At 36.2% G+C, this 18541-nt stretch overlaps 1 protein-coding gene across 1 annotated transcript in view; it reads left to right on the top strand.

Annotated features, from left to right (window-relative positions):
• The window catches only part of plcb2 (phospholipase C, beta 2), a gene marked incomplete at both ends in the record, with an annotated part of 72527 nt that overhangs the window by 18096 nt on the left and 35890 nt on the right, over positions 1-18541 (top strand). Inside the window, 18 exons of the mRNA XM_081394303.1 lie at positions 922-1079; positions 1761-1843; positions 1931-2015; positions 3055-3316; positions 4774-4838; positions 5502-5598; positions 5849-5933; positions 6028-6152; positions 6898-7049; positions 8225-8389; positions 8474-8573; positions 9676-9780; positions 9866-9921; positions 11950-12028; positions 12878-13192; positions 13839-14016; positions 15611-15743; positions 17106-17170. Coding sequence (XP_081250429.1) covers positions 922-1079; positions 1761-1843; positions 1931-2015; positions 3055-3316; positions 4774-4838; positions 5502-5598; positions 5849-5933; positions 6028-6152; positions 6898-7049; positions 8225-8389; positions 8474-8573; positions 9676-9780; positions 9866-9921; positions 11950-12028; positions 12878-13192; positions 13839-14016; positions 15611-15743; positions 17106-17170 — 2308 coding nt within the window. The remainder of the gene's footprint in view (positions 1-921; positions 1080-1760; positions 1844-1930; positions 2016-3054; positions 3317-4773; positions 4839-5501; positions 5599-5848; positions 5934-6027; positions 6153-6897; positions 7050-8224; positions 8390-8473; positions 8574-9675; positions 9781-9865; positions 9922-11949; positions 12029-12877; positions 13193-13838; positions 14017-15610; positions 15744-17105; positions 17171-18541) is intronic.

Here is an 18541-nt window from a genome sequence, read left to right as displayed (position 1 = left end):
ACTTTTTGCGAGAAAAAAGTTTGAATTGCGATACGGTAAACATGCAATTCTGAGAAAAAAAAAAATTCTCACAATTGCACCTTTTATATCATGCAGTTCTGACTTTATAACTCACAACTGTGACTTTTTATCACGCAATTCTGAGAAATGCAATTCTGTCAGAATTGTGAGATAAAAAGTCACATTTAATTTTTTTATTTTTTATTCTGTGGCGGAAACATGCTTCCATAGAATACAGTGCAATCAGACTTTAGCCATGAAAATGTTATAAGCAACAGAAATAAGCACAAATCTCAGGGCACGTCAAAACACACCTCAGACCCCAGAGGGTTAAACACTTTTGAGGGCCCTATTTTAACGATCTGAAACGCAAGTATCAAACGCGAAACACAAACTTAACTTTGTGGGCGGATCTCGACGCAAATCTAAAATGGGTTGGTCTGAAGTCGCTTCATTACTCATAGGTGTGGTTTGGGCGGTTGGGTTTGCAAAAATGAGAACTGCTGCGTCTGTGTAGATGAGAGAAGCAAAGTGTGTGTGCGTTGTGCACACGCTACATTATGGCCAAGCATGCGCCCTTAAAATAGCATCTGAACGCGCCACTGACTTTAGGCTAGGTTTTTCCTGGTCAGTGACAGAACTGTTTTCTGGAACTGGAAAATAGCACCAGGGAACATTTGCGCTGGAACACGCCTCCTCTTTTCGCTGAACCACCCCTGGGAGCGCAAGTTCATTCCCTGATTTACCGTCGTGCGTCTGTGGAGGGAAAAGTCCGCTGTGCGTCCGGTGCAAAATAGGAATGATACATGCATCGGTGTACAAAGTCAATTGCGCTGGGTGCAAGATAGGGCCCCCAGAGTTTTTGATATAAAAAAGCGATAATGCAAATAATTCAACACCATAATGTGAATGTTCCCTCAGCCGGGCAGCTGACGGGCGTCTCGTCCCCGGAGATGTACCGTCAGTGTCTCCTCGCCGGCTGCCGCTGTCTGGAGCTCGACTGCTGGAAGGGCAAACCACCCGATGAAGAGCCAATCATCACACACGGCTTCACCATGACAACCGAGATCCTGTTCAAGGTCGGTTCCTCCAATCAGAGCTCTCGCTGTCATTATGGGGGAGGCTCATTATAATGAGTGTGAAAATCAGGAGCAGGTCTTTGATAACTTTACACCAGATTATTAATCATTTCGACTTACTGAATCAAAACATAGATGATCTTATGAAAAAGAACTACACAGCTAAAATGCATGTTAGTTTTAATTAGCTAAATGAAAATGTATTAGTTTAAATTTATGTTAAATGCAGTGATTTGAACTTATGAGTGCTTAATTAAGTCCTATTACGTTGGACTTAATTACATCTTTATATGTAATTTCATAATTAATTGTATTGTCTTTGAAATATGGTAAACTATGTCAAATATGTCAGTTCTATTGCAACGTATGTATTGTATTTAAATTCATTAGTAATTACTTATTTGTAATGATGAAGTTGTAACAGTACATTTCAAATATATTAACTAAATTTTAACATTGAATTAGCTCTAGTAAATTACAATCAAATACTTAAGTGTGTAGTCATGAAAGTGAAATCTCCTTAAGTACACTTTTATTTCATCAAAATATTACGGCAAGTGCAGTTTTTATAAAAAAATATAAATGATAGAATAAAAATAGATGTGAAGCACGATTAAGTACACTTCTTTTTCACAAAGGTAAAGAAATAAATTCCTGGATTATGTTCTTTCTTCATGACAGGACGTGATTGAAGCGATCGCTGAGAGTGCCTTCAAAACGTCCAAGTATCCTGTTGTGCTTTCCTTTGAGAACCACGTTGATTCGTAAGACATGTCTATGATATTTCATTCATAAACACATTTTGTTTCTCATACCGTGGGTTTGATGATGTGATATAAATGGGCTTTCAGAGTGAAGCAGCAGGAGAAGATGGCAAACTACTGCCGAACTATCTTTGGAGACGCTCTGCTCGTAGATTTACTGGACAAATATCCTGTGAGTTCAAATGTGGAAATGGTTTTGTTGGGTTCAAACACTTCTGACATATTTAACTCATTGCTAGCATGTCTCTTGCATGATTTAACACATTGCTAACATGGAATTAGTATGTTGCTAGCATGGATTATGTTGCTAGCATAATTTAATTTTGCTAACAGATGTAACTCATTTCTTTTTCTAGCATATGTTTCTAGCACATCTGATTCATTAGCTTTTATGAGCCTAAAATGATTGAGAGACTACATTGAATATTTGCAAAAACAAAAACAAAATTGAATATTTAAAAATGTAATTTGTTACATCACAGGACTAGTGATTAGTGAAGAAACTTTGATTAAAATTGACATTAAAATTACATTAAAGTAAGTAAAATAAAATAGAAATAAACTATGACCAGTTAGATGAACTAAAATAAACCAGTAAGACTTCACACTAAGATTTTATTCACTAGCATTAGTAAATTACATCAGTTAACATGAACTAACATTGAAAAATACTTCTAAAGCTTTTATTTATTTTAGTTAATGTTAATCTACTTCTATATAATTCTACATCTGTTAATATTTAACGAACCTGAGCTGACATGAACTAACAATCACCAGCTTTAATTTTGATTTACTAACTTTAACAACAAAGATGAATAAATATTGTAACAAATGCATTGTTTTATATGGATTGAAGTAAAGTGGGTTTCACTTAATTTGGTAACTCTTTATTTTAGTGTCCTTGTTACATATGTTACATGTACTTACCATAGTAATAACAGTAAATTATGCATAATTACATGCAAATAACCCTCAACCAAATCCTAATCCTAGCCTAACCCTATAGTAAGTACATGTAGTTGCTTAATATTACTCAGTACTTAAATATATAATTACACTGTAACAATGACACCTTAAAATAAAGTGTAACCCAGTTTGTTTACTACATGTTACGTGTAACACACTGTGAAATAAAAAGTTACCAATAAACCTATATTACAAGCTGATAGTAGTATATATCTCATGTAATATTCTGCGGTTTTGTTTTTCAGCTCAAGCCGGGTCACCCGATCCCGAGTCCGTCTGAGCTGATGGGTAAAATACTGATCAAGAATAAGAAAAGCAGCGCACCTCCGAGCAAACCAGAACAGGCAAAGAAACCGCCTGCTCAAGAACAAACTAATGGAGCCGCAGATGCTTCTGAGTCCAACCAACCCACTGATCCAAACCAACCCGCCGATCCAAATCAACCCGCCGATCCAAACCAACCTGCTCCGGCCAACCCAGAAGGCACCGACGCTGTTCCCGCAACCGGTGAGTTAATCTGTGAACCAGTCCTGAAACGGCGGACTGTTTAAGTTGAAGTCTACATGAAATGGAAGTTGCGCTAGTCTTTTCTTCCCTATTTTGCCGTATATCCGAATGAAACGCTTCTGGAACAAGAACAAATGTGGGCGGGGCTTGATAGATGATTGGGTGGTTGTGGTTTGCTATTGGCTGATCTCATGTGAGTGACAGGTTGAGTGACAGGTTGCCCCGCCCTCGTCATCAGAGCCGCAAGAGGAGGTTATTCTAATTCAAGATTACCAGGAAAAATAATGATGTGCACCGATAAATCATTTATAGTATACACTGCAATTTATAAAAAAAAATTAAAAACAAGAATTGTCCATTTTGATTCCATGCTGACTTTAAGGGCCCTATCATACAGCCGGTGCAATGCAGCGCGAGGTGCGACTCAAGTGTTTTTGCTAATTTCAGCCTGACGCAGTTATCATTTTCACGTCCTGCGCCACGTTGTTTAAATTGCATATGCACTCGCGCCAAATCTATGCACCCATGAGCTGCTGGTCTGAGAACCAGGTATGTGTTCAGGCGCATTGTTGGAGCGTTGATATTTTGAGGAACTGAAATAGACTGAGCCATTGACCAACTGAAACCTGCTCTAAAGTCAATGGTGCAATGTTTTTTTTGTCATTTAAAGAGCGCGTTAGTAATGTGCGCCTGTAGACGGGTCCACAATCTTCACACACTCTGGTTGTTAAACACACTCTCCTCATTACACACACTCTGCTTATTACACACAATCTGCTTATTACACACACTGTTCTTATTACACACTCTGCTTATTACACACACTCGCTTATTACACACACACTCTGCTTATTACACACACAGGGTAGCAGCACACAAACATGCCAAATATTAAAAATGTAAAAAATTATTATTGTGTACATAAAGATATGGTGGAATCCGGCTTGTCCCGTAGATGTTCTGCTTGTGCTCTATCCTCACACACACACACACACACACACACACACACACAGCTTTAACCTCGCACACAAGCAGATCCGTTTCCTCACTAGAGAAGCGATCAGTCTTTCCACTATCAAATTCCGTCATTTAAATAGCAAATCCGTCATGGCTCAAGCGCAACTGGCATTTAAAGGGAATGGGAGAAGAGACTCTGATTGGTTTATTGCACGTAAATCCCAAAACACACCTATTACTCATTAAGAGAATAGAGACGACCCTTTTAGACCATGCACCGGGAGCGCCGACCATTTTCCCCGTCGTTAAACTAGCAAAAGTGGATTCGGACACGACCGAAGTGAGATTGTGCCATGAGCTTTAGACCATGAGCTTAGATCATTCAAATAGGGCCCTTAAAAGTGTGACATGAGTGCCTTAATACTTTTTTGGAGGCCACTGTGTTTGTAGAGATGATTGGACAGAAAATAACCGCAGTATTTTATGTGTAACTGATACAGAAGAGCGTGAAGAACATGATGACCACGATGAACAGGACGAAGAGAAGATGAAGAACTCTGATGAGGTGAAGTATCTCGTGTTTACTTCTAGCTTCTGCTGCAGGGATCCAGAGATGCACGTTTTAAAACCTAAGAAAAATCAAGTACACTAGCGTTCACAAGTTTGGGGTCTGTAAGAATATTTAATGTTTTTCAACGAAGTCTCTTCAAGGCTACATTTATTTGATCAAAAATACATTTAAACCAGTAAAATATTATTATAATTTAAAATCACTGTTTTCAATGTGAATATATGTTAAACTGACATTTATTCCTGTGATCAAAGCTGAATGTTCAGCATCATTGCTCCAGTCTTCAGTGTCACGTGATCCTTCAGAAATCACTCTAATATGATGATTTGATGCTCAAGAAACATTTATGATGTTGAAAACGTTTATTTTTCAGGATTCTTTGATGAATCAAAAGTTCAAAAGAACAGCAATTATTTAAATAGAATCTTTTGTAACATTATAAATGTCTTTACTGTCATTTTTTAATCAATTTAATTCATCCCTGCTGAATAAAAGTATTGATTTCTAGGAAAAAAGAGCTTCAGTGAAACTGTTGCTTTTCATAAGTAATTATTTGCTAAATGAAGAATAATGACTCACAAAGACATATTTCTCTCTCTCTCTCTCGATCTCGACTGCAGATTTGAATCTAAATCTGATATTTCCATTTCCTGTCAGGGTACCGCTGGACAGGAAGTGACAGCATACGAGGAGATGTCCGCCCTGGTCAACTACGTACAGCCCAACAAATTCATCTCTTTTGAGAACGCAATTAGTGAGTTCAGACCTGATTTTATTTTATGTGTATATTTATAAATATGATAAATGCGCCTAAAACCTCCTCTGATGCAATATTACACAATATGAATATACATATGATTTCGATCTTTAAAAAAATACATGAATAATATTTTATCTGTGACACTTTACAATAAGGTTTAATTTGTTAACATTGGTTAACTGCATTAGTCAACTAATAATGAACAATGCATTTAAATGTTAATTTTCAACATTTACTAATACAGAGAAAAACAGGAGTTACGTCATCTCTTCCTTCGTGGAAACCAAAGGAGAGAGTTTGATCGCGAAGAACGCTGTGGACTGGGTGGAGTATCCTTTACATTTCCCCTGAATTAGATTTAAATGACTCAACAGTGTTTTCTTATGTACGGGTGTCAGTGCTTTCCTATACTGATGACTGTAGATATAATAAGAGGCAGATGAGCCGTATTTACCCTAAAGGAACCCGTGTGGACTCTTCAAACTACAGTCCTCAGCCCTTCTGGAGCGCCGGCTGTCAGTTCGTGGCGCTCAACTACCAGACTATGGGTGAGTCCATCACAGATCATGCATTTAAAGGGGTGGTTGATTATGATTTGACTTTTCTAGCTCTAGTTAGTGTGTAATGTTGCTGTTTGAGCATAAACAACATCTGCAAAGTTACAACGCTCAAAGTTCAGAGCAAAGGGAGATATTTGCTTTTAAAGAAATCACTTTTTAAGGACTACAACAAACGGCTGGTAGAGACTACACCACATTCCTCCTGGGTTAGTGACATCACAAACCCTAGAATTTACATAAACCCCGCCCCCTGAACACGATTTATAGATTATCAAGACAGAATATGCTAATCAATGACTAGAAGATAACTAAACATAAGCTACATAAATTCATCAACTAACCGTTCAGAAATGTCCTATTGCTTCTACATGTTGTCACTTCTTCTTGAGTCTCTCCATCTTTGTCTGACTGTCTGTGTCTGTGTGAGGTAAAAGGACACAAGCTGTTGTAGCTCCGCCCCCTGTGCAGGGAGTAGCAGCTCATTTGCATTTAAAGGAACAGACACAAAAATTGTGCATTTTTGCTCACCCTCAAAAAGTGGAATTTTTTGCATGCTATAAAAAAATATCTGTGGGGTATTTTGAGCTAAAACTTCACATACACACACTGGGGACATAAGAGACTTATCTTACATCTTGTGAAAACGGCATTATACCACCCCTTTAAAAACTGTCCACCAATAGCTAGATCAGCTCTTTATGTCAATGTTTGAGTTAATCATATCATGCTGTAGATTTCCCCATGCAACTGAACATGGCTCTGTTCGAGTTTAACGGGAGGACGGGTTACATGCTCAAACACGACGTGCTCCGCCGGAGCGACAAGAAGTTCGATCCCTTCACTGACAGGATTGACACCATCATCGCCAGCACTCTCACCATTAAGGTAACTCAGAAATGCATTGGTGCTGTAAAACAAAGTTCCTTCTTCGAATCCTTTTTTCTGAACGTTCATAATCTGCCCCTCTCTTCCGATGACGAACTCCCATTACACTTCCACGGTCTGTTTCGTACATAAGAAACCCAGAGAAATGTTTCTACACATGAAACATGAAGCTATAAACACACTATTAAGATAGTAAATGATTTGCATGTGATTTTCATGCGATTTTGATTACTTTAATAACAATAAAGGATTACATGAGAAATCCTAAGCAGAGGTGCAGCGATTGAATAACATTTCATCAACATAATACGACCAAAACCCACATTAGATCGCAATTGGAAGTTATTGCAAACACTTTAAATATGATTAATGTCTAATTGTTGCTCTAATGCATTTATTTCATGATGTATTTTGTCAAAAGAATGCACATAAGTTCATAAGAAAAGTTTTGTTTTCTTGAAAGACTATTTATAATAGGTGGATAAATGTAAATTGGGATCAAAGCGATGTGCATGGGAAAGCCATAATGCCAGAATAAAGGCTAATAGACTTAATAAAAACAAAAGAATAATAATGAAAGAATAATAATGAAAGAATAATGAAGATTTAATCTCATTCCTGGCAGAGGTGTGAAAGGTGTGTCGAGTGAGAACAATTAAAACATGATTGGGGCATTTTTTTATATATTTAAAATGTATATTGTTAATATTTACATTTTTGTTTTTATGGTTGAGATTATATATCTATTTATTAGTTTAGTTCATTAATAATAATAATAATAATTGTTATTATTACTACTACTAAATAAAAATATAAAATGACTAACTAAAAAAAAACTGTTACACTTTATTTGAATGTGTCAGTGTTACAGCGTAATTATATATTTAAGTACTGAGTAATATTAATTAACTACATGTACTTACTATAGGGTTAGGGTAGGATAAGGGTTTGGTTGAGGGTTAGTTGCATGTAATTATGCATAATTTACTGTTATTACTATGGTAAGTGCATGTAACATATGTAACAAGGACACTGTAAAAGAAAGTGTTACCAAAAAAAAAAAACGAAATAATAACATAATAAGAAATGTTACTATATTAATGTATAATATATGTTATGTATAACAAATCTTTCTTGAATTGTAAACGTTACTGTGGATTGTAACCCGTGTTCAGATTTACTCCGGTCAGTTCCTGTCGGATAAGAATGTGAAAACCGGAGTGGAGGTCGAGCTCATCGGTTTGCCGAAAGATCCCAAACGCAAATTCCGCACCAAATGGAGCACCACACCCAACGCCATCAACCCCGAGTGGAACGAGGAGCCTTTCATCTTCGAGAAGGTCAGCCGCTGTCATCTCCTGCTCATGAGATTATGAATGTTATGATGGCTTCATAAGGCTGAGGGTCTCTGTGGTGTTGAGCAGATCTTGCTGCCGGAGATGGCCTATCTCAGGCTCGTGGTTCAGGAGGAGGGCGGGAAGTTCTTAGGTCACCGGATCATCCCTCTGGACGCTCTTCAGACCGGTGAGACTGACCCGGATCTGCAGGGGGTTTGGGTCTAACATAATTAGGAATGAAACAACCCATTTCTGCCACAAAAGAAAATAAGCATGCTTTTGTACGTCAAAATCCTGACATACTAAGTCATATTTATGGCTTAAAAGAGTCATAATATCGACTTTTTAATCTCATGATTATGACTTAATATCTCATAATTTTGCCTTTTTGTCTCAAAATTGACTTAGTGTGTCATAGTTATGATTTAGTATGCCATAATTACGACCTTAATTCGTCATAATTACGACATAATTACGACCCAAAAATATACAACCTTTTATCCCATAATTATGACTTAGTATGTAATAATTTAAACGTTCTGTCATAATTATGTCTTTTTAATCTCAAAATGTACTTAGTATGTCACAATTGATTTATGTCATAATTATGACTTTTTATCTCAAAGTTATGGCTTGTGTCAAAAATATTATTTGAAGTTATAATTTTGACTTGAATCTCGTAACTATGATTTAGTATGTCAAAATACAACCTTTATCTTAAAATTATGAATTAGTATGTCATAATTTTGACTTTTTTAATATCATAATTTTGACTTGAAATTATGTCACAGTATGTTACAATTATTTAAAGTTATGATTTAAGTTTATAATTTTGACTTTTTATCTCATAAATAGGACTTAGTATGTCATAATTTTGACTATTAATATCACAATTATGATTTATCAAAGCATAATTCTCTTTCAGAGAGTGGATTTACATCTTTATTCATGTGAAAATTTCTATGCACTGTAACATTTTCATTGGTTGATGGAAAACACATTTTTTTAACAATTTGGATAATAAGGCATCTAGAATTATTCACTGAGCAGACGAAATAACAATAATCAATCATATTGACTCTTAAATGGTTTAAAGGCTGAAATGTGAGGTTTATCATTTTATTAAAAAAATTGTCAGTGTTTGCTCAGAAAATGACAGATAAGAGGCTCGTCCATTGCACTTCTTTGTCAATTTGTAGATTGTTTAATCCTTGTGTGATTGTTTTCGTTCAGATTTGTTGGTTGTTTATTATGAGAATTATGATCATTGACCCTGTGATGTTTTGCAGGTTTCCAGCACATCTGTCTGCGCAGCGAGAGCAACATGCCTCTCACACTGCCGTCTGTGTTTGTGCACATCGAGGTGAAGGACTACGTCCCCGCTGCCTTCGCTGGTACGTCACTGGCCAAAAATCATATTTTACAGTGTACATTAACATGCCACATCAAATGAGTGTGTCGATTATTGTTTACTTGTAGATTTCTCAGATGCACTTTTCAATCCAGTGAAGACCACAAAGCCACCGAAGACAGAGGTAGAGTTAAACGAACAGCTAATAACAGATGCACAGATACCATCAATGTTCAAGTGCCCTTGAAAGACAGTAGTGCACTATTACAAACATGGAGGTTCTCCTGAATAAAAACACAAGGGAAATTATCATTTGAATTAATTTATCGTTTTCCAATACAATAATCGAAGTATCATTAAAACAATATGGGCCCTATCTTGCACCCAGCGCAATTGACTTTGTACACCGACGCATGTATCATTCCTATTTTGCACCGGACGCACGCCGGTAAATTAGGGAATGAACTTGCGCTCCCGGGGGCGTTTCAGCGAAAAGAGGAGGCGTGTTCCGGCGCAAACGTTCCCTGGTGCTATTTTGCAGTTTCAGAAAACAATTCCGTCACAGACCAGGAAAAACCTCGTCTAAAGTCAGTGGCGCGTTATTCAGATGCTATTTTAAGGGCGCATGCTTGGCCATAATGTAGCGTGTGCACAACACACATACACTTTGCTTCTCTCATCTACACACAGAGGCAGCAGTTCACATTTTTGTTAATCATAAATAATTACAAGGAAAAATATTCCACACGAGGGAAATCATTGTGGTGTCCATGAAGATGTGAAAAAATAGGCATAAATCTAGCTTACACATTTACCCAAATTATTATACGCCTGTTTAACCGAAGCTAATCTGGGTGTGTTTCTCCATCCCCAATGTCACTTCTCTGTGTTTTACGGCCCTGACGAGAACATCGGTCTCCTCGGCTGTGAATCGCTCCTGGCAAATCCGCCGTTATAATAGCAATCCGCCATGGAACAAGCGCGCCTGCTCTTAAAGGGAATGTGAGATGACGCTCTGATTGGTTTATTTCACGTTACGCCCAAACCACACCTATGAGTAATGAAGCGACTTCAGACCAACACATTTTAGATTTGCGTCGGGCGCAAGAGTCATTTATCCCGCCGGTATAATAGCAACAGCGCCCGAGATCCGCCCACAAAGTTAAGTTTGCGTTTCGCGTTTGATACTTGCGTTTCAGATCGTTAAAATAGGGCCCTATATATTTATATGTACTTGAGAAGCAAAAGGATACAAGATTTAATGTCTTGCTTTCAGAGAAATCGAACAAAATTTTGTGATGTTTTTGCCTAAAGCAAGAAAATGCTGTTTGCCACTGGAGTACGAAAATAATCGAATTTAAAAGGAAAAACAAGATTATTTCTCTCACCTCAGTGTCAAACATCGTTTTGCTTGCTTTAAGCATAATGTATATTTCGATTAAAAAATGCTTTGATCTTTGAAAGATTATGTGCATAATATTTCATCTTGTTAGGACAAGAAAGTGTGCTCTAAACTTCGACTGCAAGACAATTTGTTTTATGTGGATCTGTGTTTTCACAAATCTAATATTTTAGAAACATTTATGTACATATGGATCACAAAACCAGTCACAGGTCGCACGAGTTTATTTGTGGCAATAGCCAACGACGATACATTATATGGGTCAAAATTATCGATTTTTCTTTTATGCCAAAAATCATTAGGATATTAAGTAAAGATCATGTTCCATGAAGATATTTTGTACATTTCCTACCGTAAATATATAAAACATGTATTTCTGTGAGTGAATGCAGCACAATCGAGAACATAAATGAACAACTTTAAAGGAGATTTTCTCAATGTTTAGATTTTTTTGCTCCCTCAGATTCCAGATTTACAATAGTTGAATCTCAACCAAATATTGTCCTATCCTAACAAACCATACATCAATGGAAAGCTTATTTATTCAGCTTTTAGATGATGTATAAATCTCAATTTAAAAAAATTGACCCTTGTGACTGATTTTGTGGTCCAGGGTCACATATTTGATAAGTAGCCATGTAATACTACTACAATAAGCTGGTTATTAAATTAATTAATTCCTCTGCTTAATATAATAACTCTGTTAGGATAAATGACTGTACACTGTCTCTTGTATAACTGTCATTTAAATGCTTTTATAATTGTGTAAATATGTGAAAGCATGTCTCACACAGTTCTCTCTCTGATCAGAGTTTAACATACGTGTGTGAATACGAGTTACCTGTTGCTGACGGAGTCCAGAAGTCTGTCACTCCTGCACCTGTCGCAGGTAATAACACACACACACACACTCACGCAAAGGATCACATTATTCTATGACTGTCTGCACCATTTCAATACTAATAAATAGAAACAATTAAATGATCCATTTGACTGCACTCACACATAATGATATTATTGTCTTCTGTAGAGATTATTTATAGTTGAATTGAATTTGTTTCAGTTTATGAACTTTCCAACAGCGATTAACACTGTTATTGAACTGAATTGAATTAACATTGAATCAGAATCGAGCTGAATAGTGACACCGTATCATCTTCTGTAAAGCTGCTTATACATCTCTGAAAATGAATTTGTTTCGTAGTTGATGAATTTTGCTGAACTGAACTGAATTAACATTGATCTGATAATAAGAATGTGTTTCATGCTTTGAAACTGAATTGAATTGTATAAAGCGCTACTGTATTTAAATACATTGGTAACACTTTACTCTACAGCATTTATTCATCTCAGTTAATGTTAATTTCAACATTTACTAATACATATTTAAAATCATTATAAAAACATAACTAATAAGACCTTCAAGTTCATTTATATCTGTCGTTCTGTCCTATCTATCTATCTATCTATCTATCTATCTATCTATCTATCTATCTATCTATCTATCTATCTATCTATCTATCTATCTATCTATCTATCTATCTATCTATCTATCCATCTGTCTATCCATCTATCTATCCATCTATCTATCTATCTATCTATCTATCTATCTATCTATCTATCTATCTATCTATCTATCTATCTATCTATCTATCTATCTATCTATCTATCTATCTATCTATCTATCTATTTATCTATCTATATGTCTGTCTGTCAGAAGCTCCTGTCTCATCTGAAGCTGTGGAGAAGCCAGTAGAGGGCGACGTCGCTCCTCCAGCTGAGGCTCCCAGTGAAAAGACTGAAGAGAATCCCACTGTGACTCCAGCTCCAGAACCACCTAAACCTGAACCTGAACCTGAACCAGAACCAGAACCCAAACCAGAGCCACAACCTGAACCCAAACCAGAGCCACAACCTGAACCCAAACCAGAGGAAAAAGCAGAACCAGAACCAACACCAGAAGAAAGTCCAGATCCAGAACCTGCTGCAGCTCCAGATAGTGTTGTCACAGAGACCAAAGAATCCAGTGAGGAAACCCCTTCAGATCCCTCAGGTGAGCCTGTGTCACGTGACACCACACATTACAACTGCATCACAATGACTCGCTACTTTAGTTGTCCAGGGTGATAGTTTGGACATGATGTCAATTTTACCGTAGTAACTACCAAAGAACAGCAGTCCTTACATCTAAACCTCCGCTATCATCAGAAAATGACAAACATAGTATTTTGAATATTTAATGCTGTAGTAATAACCACATGGTGTAATTATGGTTAGTATAACTAACCTTTATCTGACAACGGTTAGTTATACATAAAACATATATAAATTCATACAGTTGTGCGGCATTTACTTGATAATTACATCAAATATATAAAATATATTTTATAAATGTAACATTTCTAGTCCTCTGAGAAGTTTTTTTTTTTTTTGATACCCTTGAAAAGTTAAATCCAGATTAAGTTGTACAATTTGTAGGAAAAAAATGGATCTTAAATGCCTTATATATTCATTTTTTTAATGAATGCATTATAATAACTTGTTTTTTTGCCATGTAAACAGGCATGGCATTAACAAACAAACTTCATAGTTACTAGTTAGTTAGTTATAGGAATACCTCTGCATTAACACAATCTGATCAACAGCCTTTAACTGTTGTTGGCTGTGTTCACGTTCACTGTAAGCTTTATTATATTCAGATCCGTCCACGGTGACCTGTGAAGAACTGCAGCAGCACAAGAACTTCCTGAAGGTCACCAAGAAACAAGAGAAAGACCTGAAGGACATGGAGAAGAAGTTTCAGAAGAAACGAGAAGAACTCATTCAGAAATACAGCGAGCAGTTCAAAGCCTTGAAGAAGAAGAACACGGCCAAGAAGTAAATGCACAATGAACACTTACATTACCCTTCAAATTGCGCAAATTGAAATTGCGGATTGAAAATACGCCCAATGGAAACACGTCAATTTCCGAAAACTCCCATTTATCGCCAAAACGTTTTTCCGCTCGCATGAGGAGGTTTTTCAGGCAATTTGAAAAATAAATATTTCGCAAAACTGCATTGGAAACAGTTTTTGTGCATTTACAGTCACCTGACGTAGACGACGCGGTGTGTTTGGACAGAAGATGAGACAGAGCTCTTTATTAAATTCATATTAGACAAAATAATTACAGGAATACTGGATTCTAAACCTCAAATAAATGCCACAATCAAGACTTTGAAGCAGATCTGAGGGAGAAACACCCAGAAACTCCTCATATGAGCCGCTCACAGTATAAGAGTCTTTCCTTGCCATTAATGCTTGGAAAACACACATACATCTCCTTTGATTAATAATAATGGTCAGTGCAATGGCTGAGATATACGTAAACCAACCAACATCCGTTGCAAAAAAAGTTTTGCGCAAATCTGTAATGGAAACACATTATTTACATAAGCTTCTGTAACTCCTCCCCTTTTCTCTTCTGTTTGTTTGTATTTCCACAGCATGAAGGAAAGATCTTACGGATTTATGAATTTACCACTCGTCTTAAAATCTTCCTGATCGAAATGACATTTGTCATGACATCCGCTTCCAACATTACAATGTTCATGACAACTTTCATTAACTCTGCAATAACTAAATCCACTTCAGCAGCGAATTACTCTTCGAATGCCACAGAAATATACAGAGCAAGTTCAAAGACAATATTTTAAAGATGGCTGCGCGCTTGTTTCTCTGCCGCATAACCTCTATATTATTATAGTGTTTATTAATATTTAGAGTTAGCTTTAATTTAATCGAATTTTTTCAAGGTTATGTTATGTCTAACTGAAACAAAAACATTTTTGTTGCTTGACATAAAATAAACATTAATTAAAATAAATTTAAATAAAATATAAGAAAACTTAAACTTGTTTTATTTCAGCTAATTGCCAAAGCAACATTTCTCTTTTTCATTTAGTTAAACTTTGATGTACTAAAATAACAAATAACAAAAAGAAATATAATGATATAGACATTTGAAAAATTATAAAAAAATCACACAACTAAATTACTGAAATTGTAAGTAAAATGAAAATGGAAAACATAAAAATATATTAATAAAAAAATATAACAATATCTCAGTGATACAATTTTTTTTATATATTTTCAGTTTTCATTTTAATTTAAGTTTTAGTAATTTTTTAATGTCCTTTATTCATTTTTATTTTCTTCAAATATTTCTACTTTGCTTTAATTAATTTTTTATGTCAGTTTTAGTAATTTAATTTTAGTACATCAACTTAAACTTAGTTTTAAGTTGAAGTTCTTAATCCAATATTTGTATTGCATTTTATTTCAGCTTTATTTTAATGAAGAAGAACCATTTTTGATCAATGCTGGTCTTAGCATTGATCTAGTTAAGAATTCGAGTTTGCATCCACACACTTGAGCAGCGAAACACTTGTTTTGAACTTAAATGTGGTGTGTGTTGATGTGATGATCCAGGTCTGGAGCTGAAGGGTCAGATGCAGGAGATCAGATGAACGACCTCAAGCAGAAGCTGAAGTCAGAGCTCAGAGCGCTGCTGGTGGAGCATCACGATCAGCTCAAGAAGAAGAAAGAGCAACACAACACAGAGGTACACACATCGTGAGTGTGTATGTAGATCTAGCTAATGATTGACAGGTGTAAATCTGCTAGCAAATATCTCGAAAAAGCTAATTAATCAAGACATGATTGTCATGATTGTCACATTGAAAAACTTGCGAAACACATTGAAACACTTGTGCGTTCACATTAGACTTGCGCAGACATGTGAAACACTTGCATGTACAAAACGTATATTTGCGCATATATATGAAACTACAGTACGGTGTTGCATTGCTGCCACATACATTTTTTTCACTCAATTATGTCGTAATAACGAGGTGTTATGTCGTTTTAATGACATCTTTTCTCGCAATAACGAGATGTTATGTTAAAACAATATATTTTCTAGGCCTAATAAGGAATAATTATATATAATAATTATAATTAATAATAATATAAACAAATACAACACTTAGCCTATTACAGATAAACGCCCAATGCTGGTTTCAGTTTTGCTTTAAATAAATTAGTTTAGGCATTAAAATAAATATTGTTTGTGGGCTAATTAATGGCACAATAATGTATATTTATTTTATAGGCTACTTAGCCTATGTTTTTTTATTTTTTAAATAGAAAAGCCATAGAAAGCCATGTTAAGCGTTTTCTTTTTAATAACGGGTTTCTATGGGAGGAAAACGCTTAACGTGTAATTAAATGCATTGCATTCATATTCTGGACTCATCTGCTTTTATGTACATAGTATGGTTTAATTAATAAGGTGTGTACAGAATCTTTTAATATCACTGTCTCATTAAGCCACGTTAATTGTTTTTCACGTTAAGTGTTAGAATGTCCTGCTACTATTTGCTTCAGCTTTTCGAAAGTAGAAGTATGATAAAGGCATGATAGGCTATATACATTTTATGTGGATAAAGGCATATTCTGTACATGACTACACATGTCCTTATTAGGCCTAGGAAATATTTATGCGCAAATATATGTTTGTACGCGCAAGTGTTTCACACGTCTGTGCAAGTGTTTCAATGCGTTTCGCAAGTGCTTCAATGTGTTTCGCAAGCGTTTCAGTGCGATTCGCAAGTGTTTCAATACGTTTCGCAAGTGTGTCAATACGTTTCGCAAGTGTGTCAATACGTTTCGCAAGTGTGTCAATACGTTTCGCAAGTGTGTCAATACGTTTCGCAAGTGTTTCAATGCGTTTTGCAAGTGTTTCAATGTGATTCGCAAGTGCTTCAATGTGATTCGCAAGTGTTTCAGTGCGTTTAACAAGTACTTCAATGCGTTCCACAAGTGTTTCAATGTGATTCGCAAGTGTTTCAAAGTGTTTCAATGCGTTTTGCAAGTGTTTCTGCTCTAAAATGTGTTTGTGACACTCACTTTTCTCCTGTTACAGCGTTTGACCAAACTCCTGGAAACAGCCACAGAGAAGCACTGCAGTGAGATGAAGGCACTCAACAGGTGTGTGTGTGTGTGTGTGTGTGTGTGTGTGTGTGTGTGTGTGTGTGTGTGTGTGTGTGTGTGTGTGTGTGTGTGTGTGTGTGTGTGTTAGAGCGTATGTTTGAGCATGTGAGTGTGTGTATGAGCAAGTGAGTGTGTGTGTAAAAGAGAGAGTGAGTGTGTGTTGTGCATTTGTTGCAGTGCATGTGACCTTGGAAACGAGAGAAATAAAAAGCAAAAATGCAAGAAAGAAAAACAAAGATGAATCATTGTGTGCTACAAGCTATCGAGTGTTTTAATCAAGCTAATGCATCAGAGAGCCGTGCATCTCAATGTGTGTGTGTGTGTGTGTGTGTGTGTGTGTGTGTGTGTGTGTGTGTGTGTGTGTGTGTGTGTGTTCTTGTAAGACCCACAGAGTGAGGACATCAACGAGTTTTAGACCAACAGACTGAGGACAATTTTTCAAAGTGAGGACATTTTGGCCTGTCCTCACTTTGCTAAAGTAAAAAAAGCATAAGGAGGGTTCCTGAAGTTGCCCTGGTGCTTTCCAGGGAAAGTCCTCAAAATGTTAGAAAAATGAGTTTTGTTCCCCTGAATTTTACACACTATTTACTCTGGAGCTCCCCCTCTGGCAAAAGTTAGTACTGCATGAAGAAATGCTGAAGTGCGCCATAGTGGTCAATACAAGTACTGCAGGAAGAAATGCTGAAGTGCGCCATAGTGGTCAATACAAGTACTGCAATACATTAGGATTTTATATTGTCCTCTCGTGCACAATAACAAATATTGTGATTCTATGTTGAAAATAGGGCCACAAATGAAAAATATATATATGATTGATCTAATAAACACACAGTGAAATTGCAGGTCACACAAAAGACAAAAAAAGTTAGTTGGTAAGTTTTTTAAGAGATAATGGTCTTTTATAAAGAAACAAAAATGATGACTATATATATTTTACAATCCTCATAATATATTTTACATGAGTAGAGCTGCTGTTATCAATTACTTTGTCTCAATCAAGGAATCTTTTTTTTTTTAATGAATGTTTAATTTTTTATTAATAAATGAAACCTGCACTACTTATTGGCTGTCAATTTACCCTTTTTTTTGCCTAAATGTAGTTTCTTTCACTTAATTAAATGGTAAATGGTCACATTTATAAAGTGCCTTTCAACCTGCTTTAGGCACTCAAAGCGCTTTACATCAAGGAACCAGTCACCCATTCACACTCTCATTCATACACCAGTGTACGTTCTCCTGGCTCTTCCAAGCTTTATAATGGCAGTGAATGGCTGTTTCTGTTTTGAAGTCCATACAAGTGCAAACGAAATCCCATTCAAAGTCTGCAAGGTTTCGCAGAAGAGAGGAAACCTGTAGGCTTACAGTGGT

Source organism: Scardinius erythrophthalmus (genome assembly GCF_964197995.2).
Source record: "Scardinius erythrophthalmus genome assembly, chromosome: 19".
Taxonomy (NCBI): domain Eukaryota; kingdom Metazoa; phylum Chordata; class Actinopteri; order Cypriniformes; family Leuciscidae; genus Scardinius; species Scardinius erythrophthalmus.
Note: the sequence above shows the minus strand (reverse complement) of the source record. Positions and strands in the feature narration are given on the sequence as shown.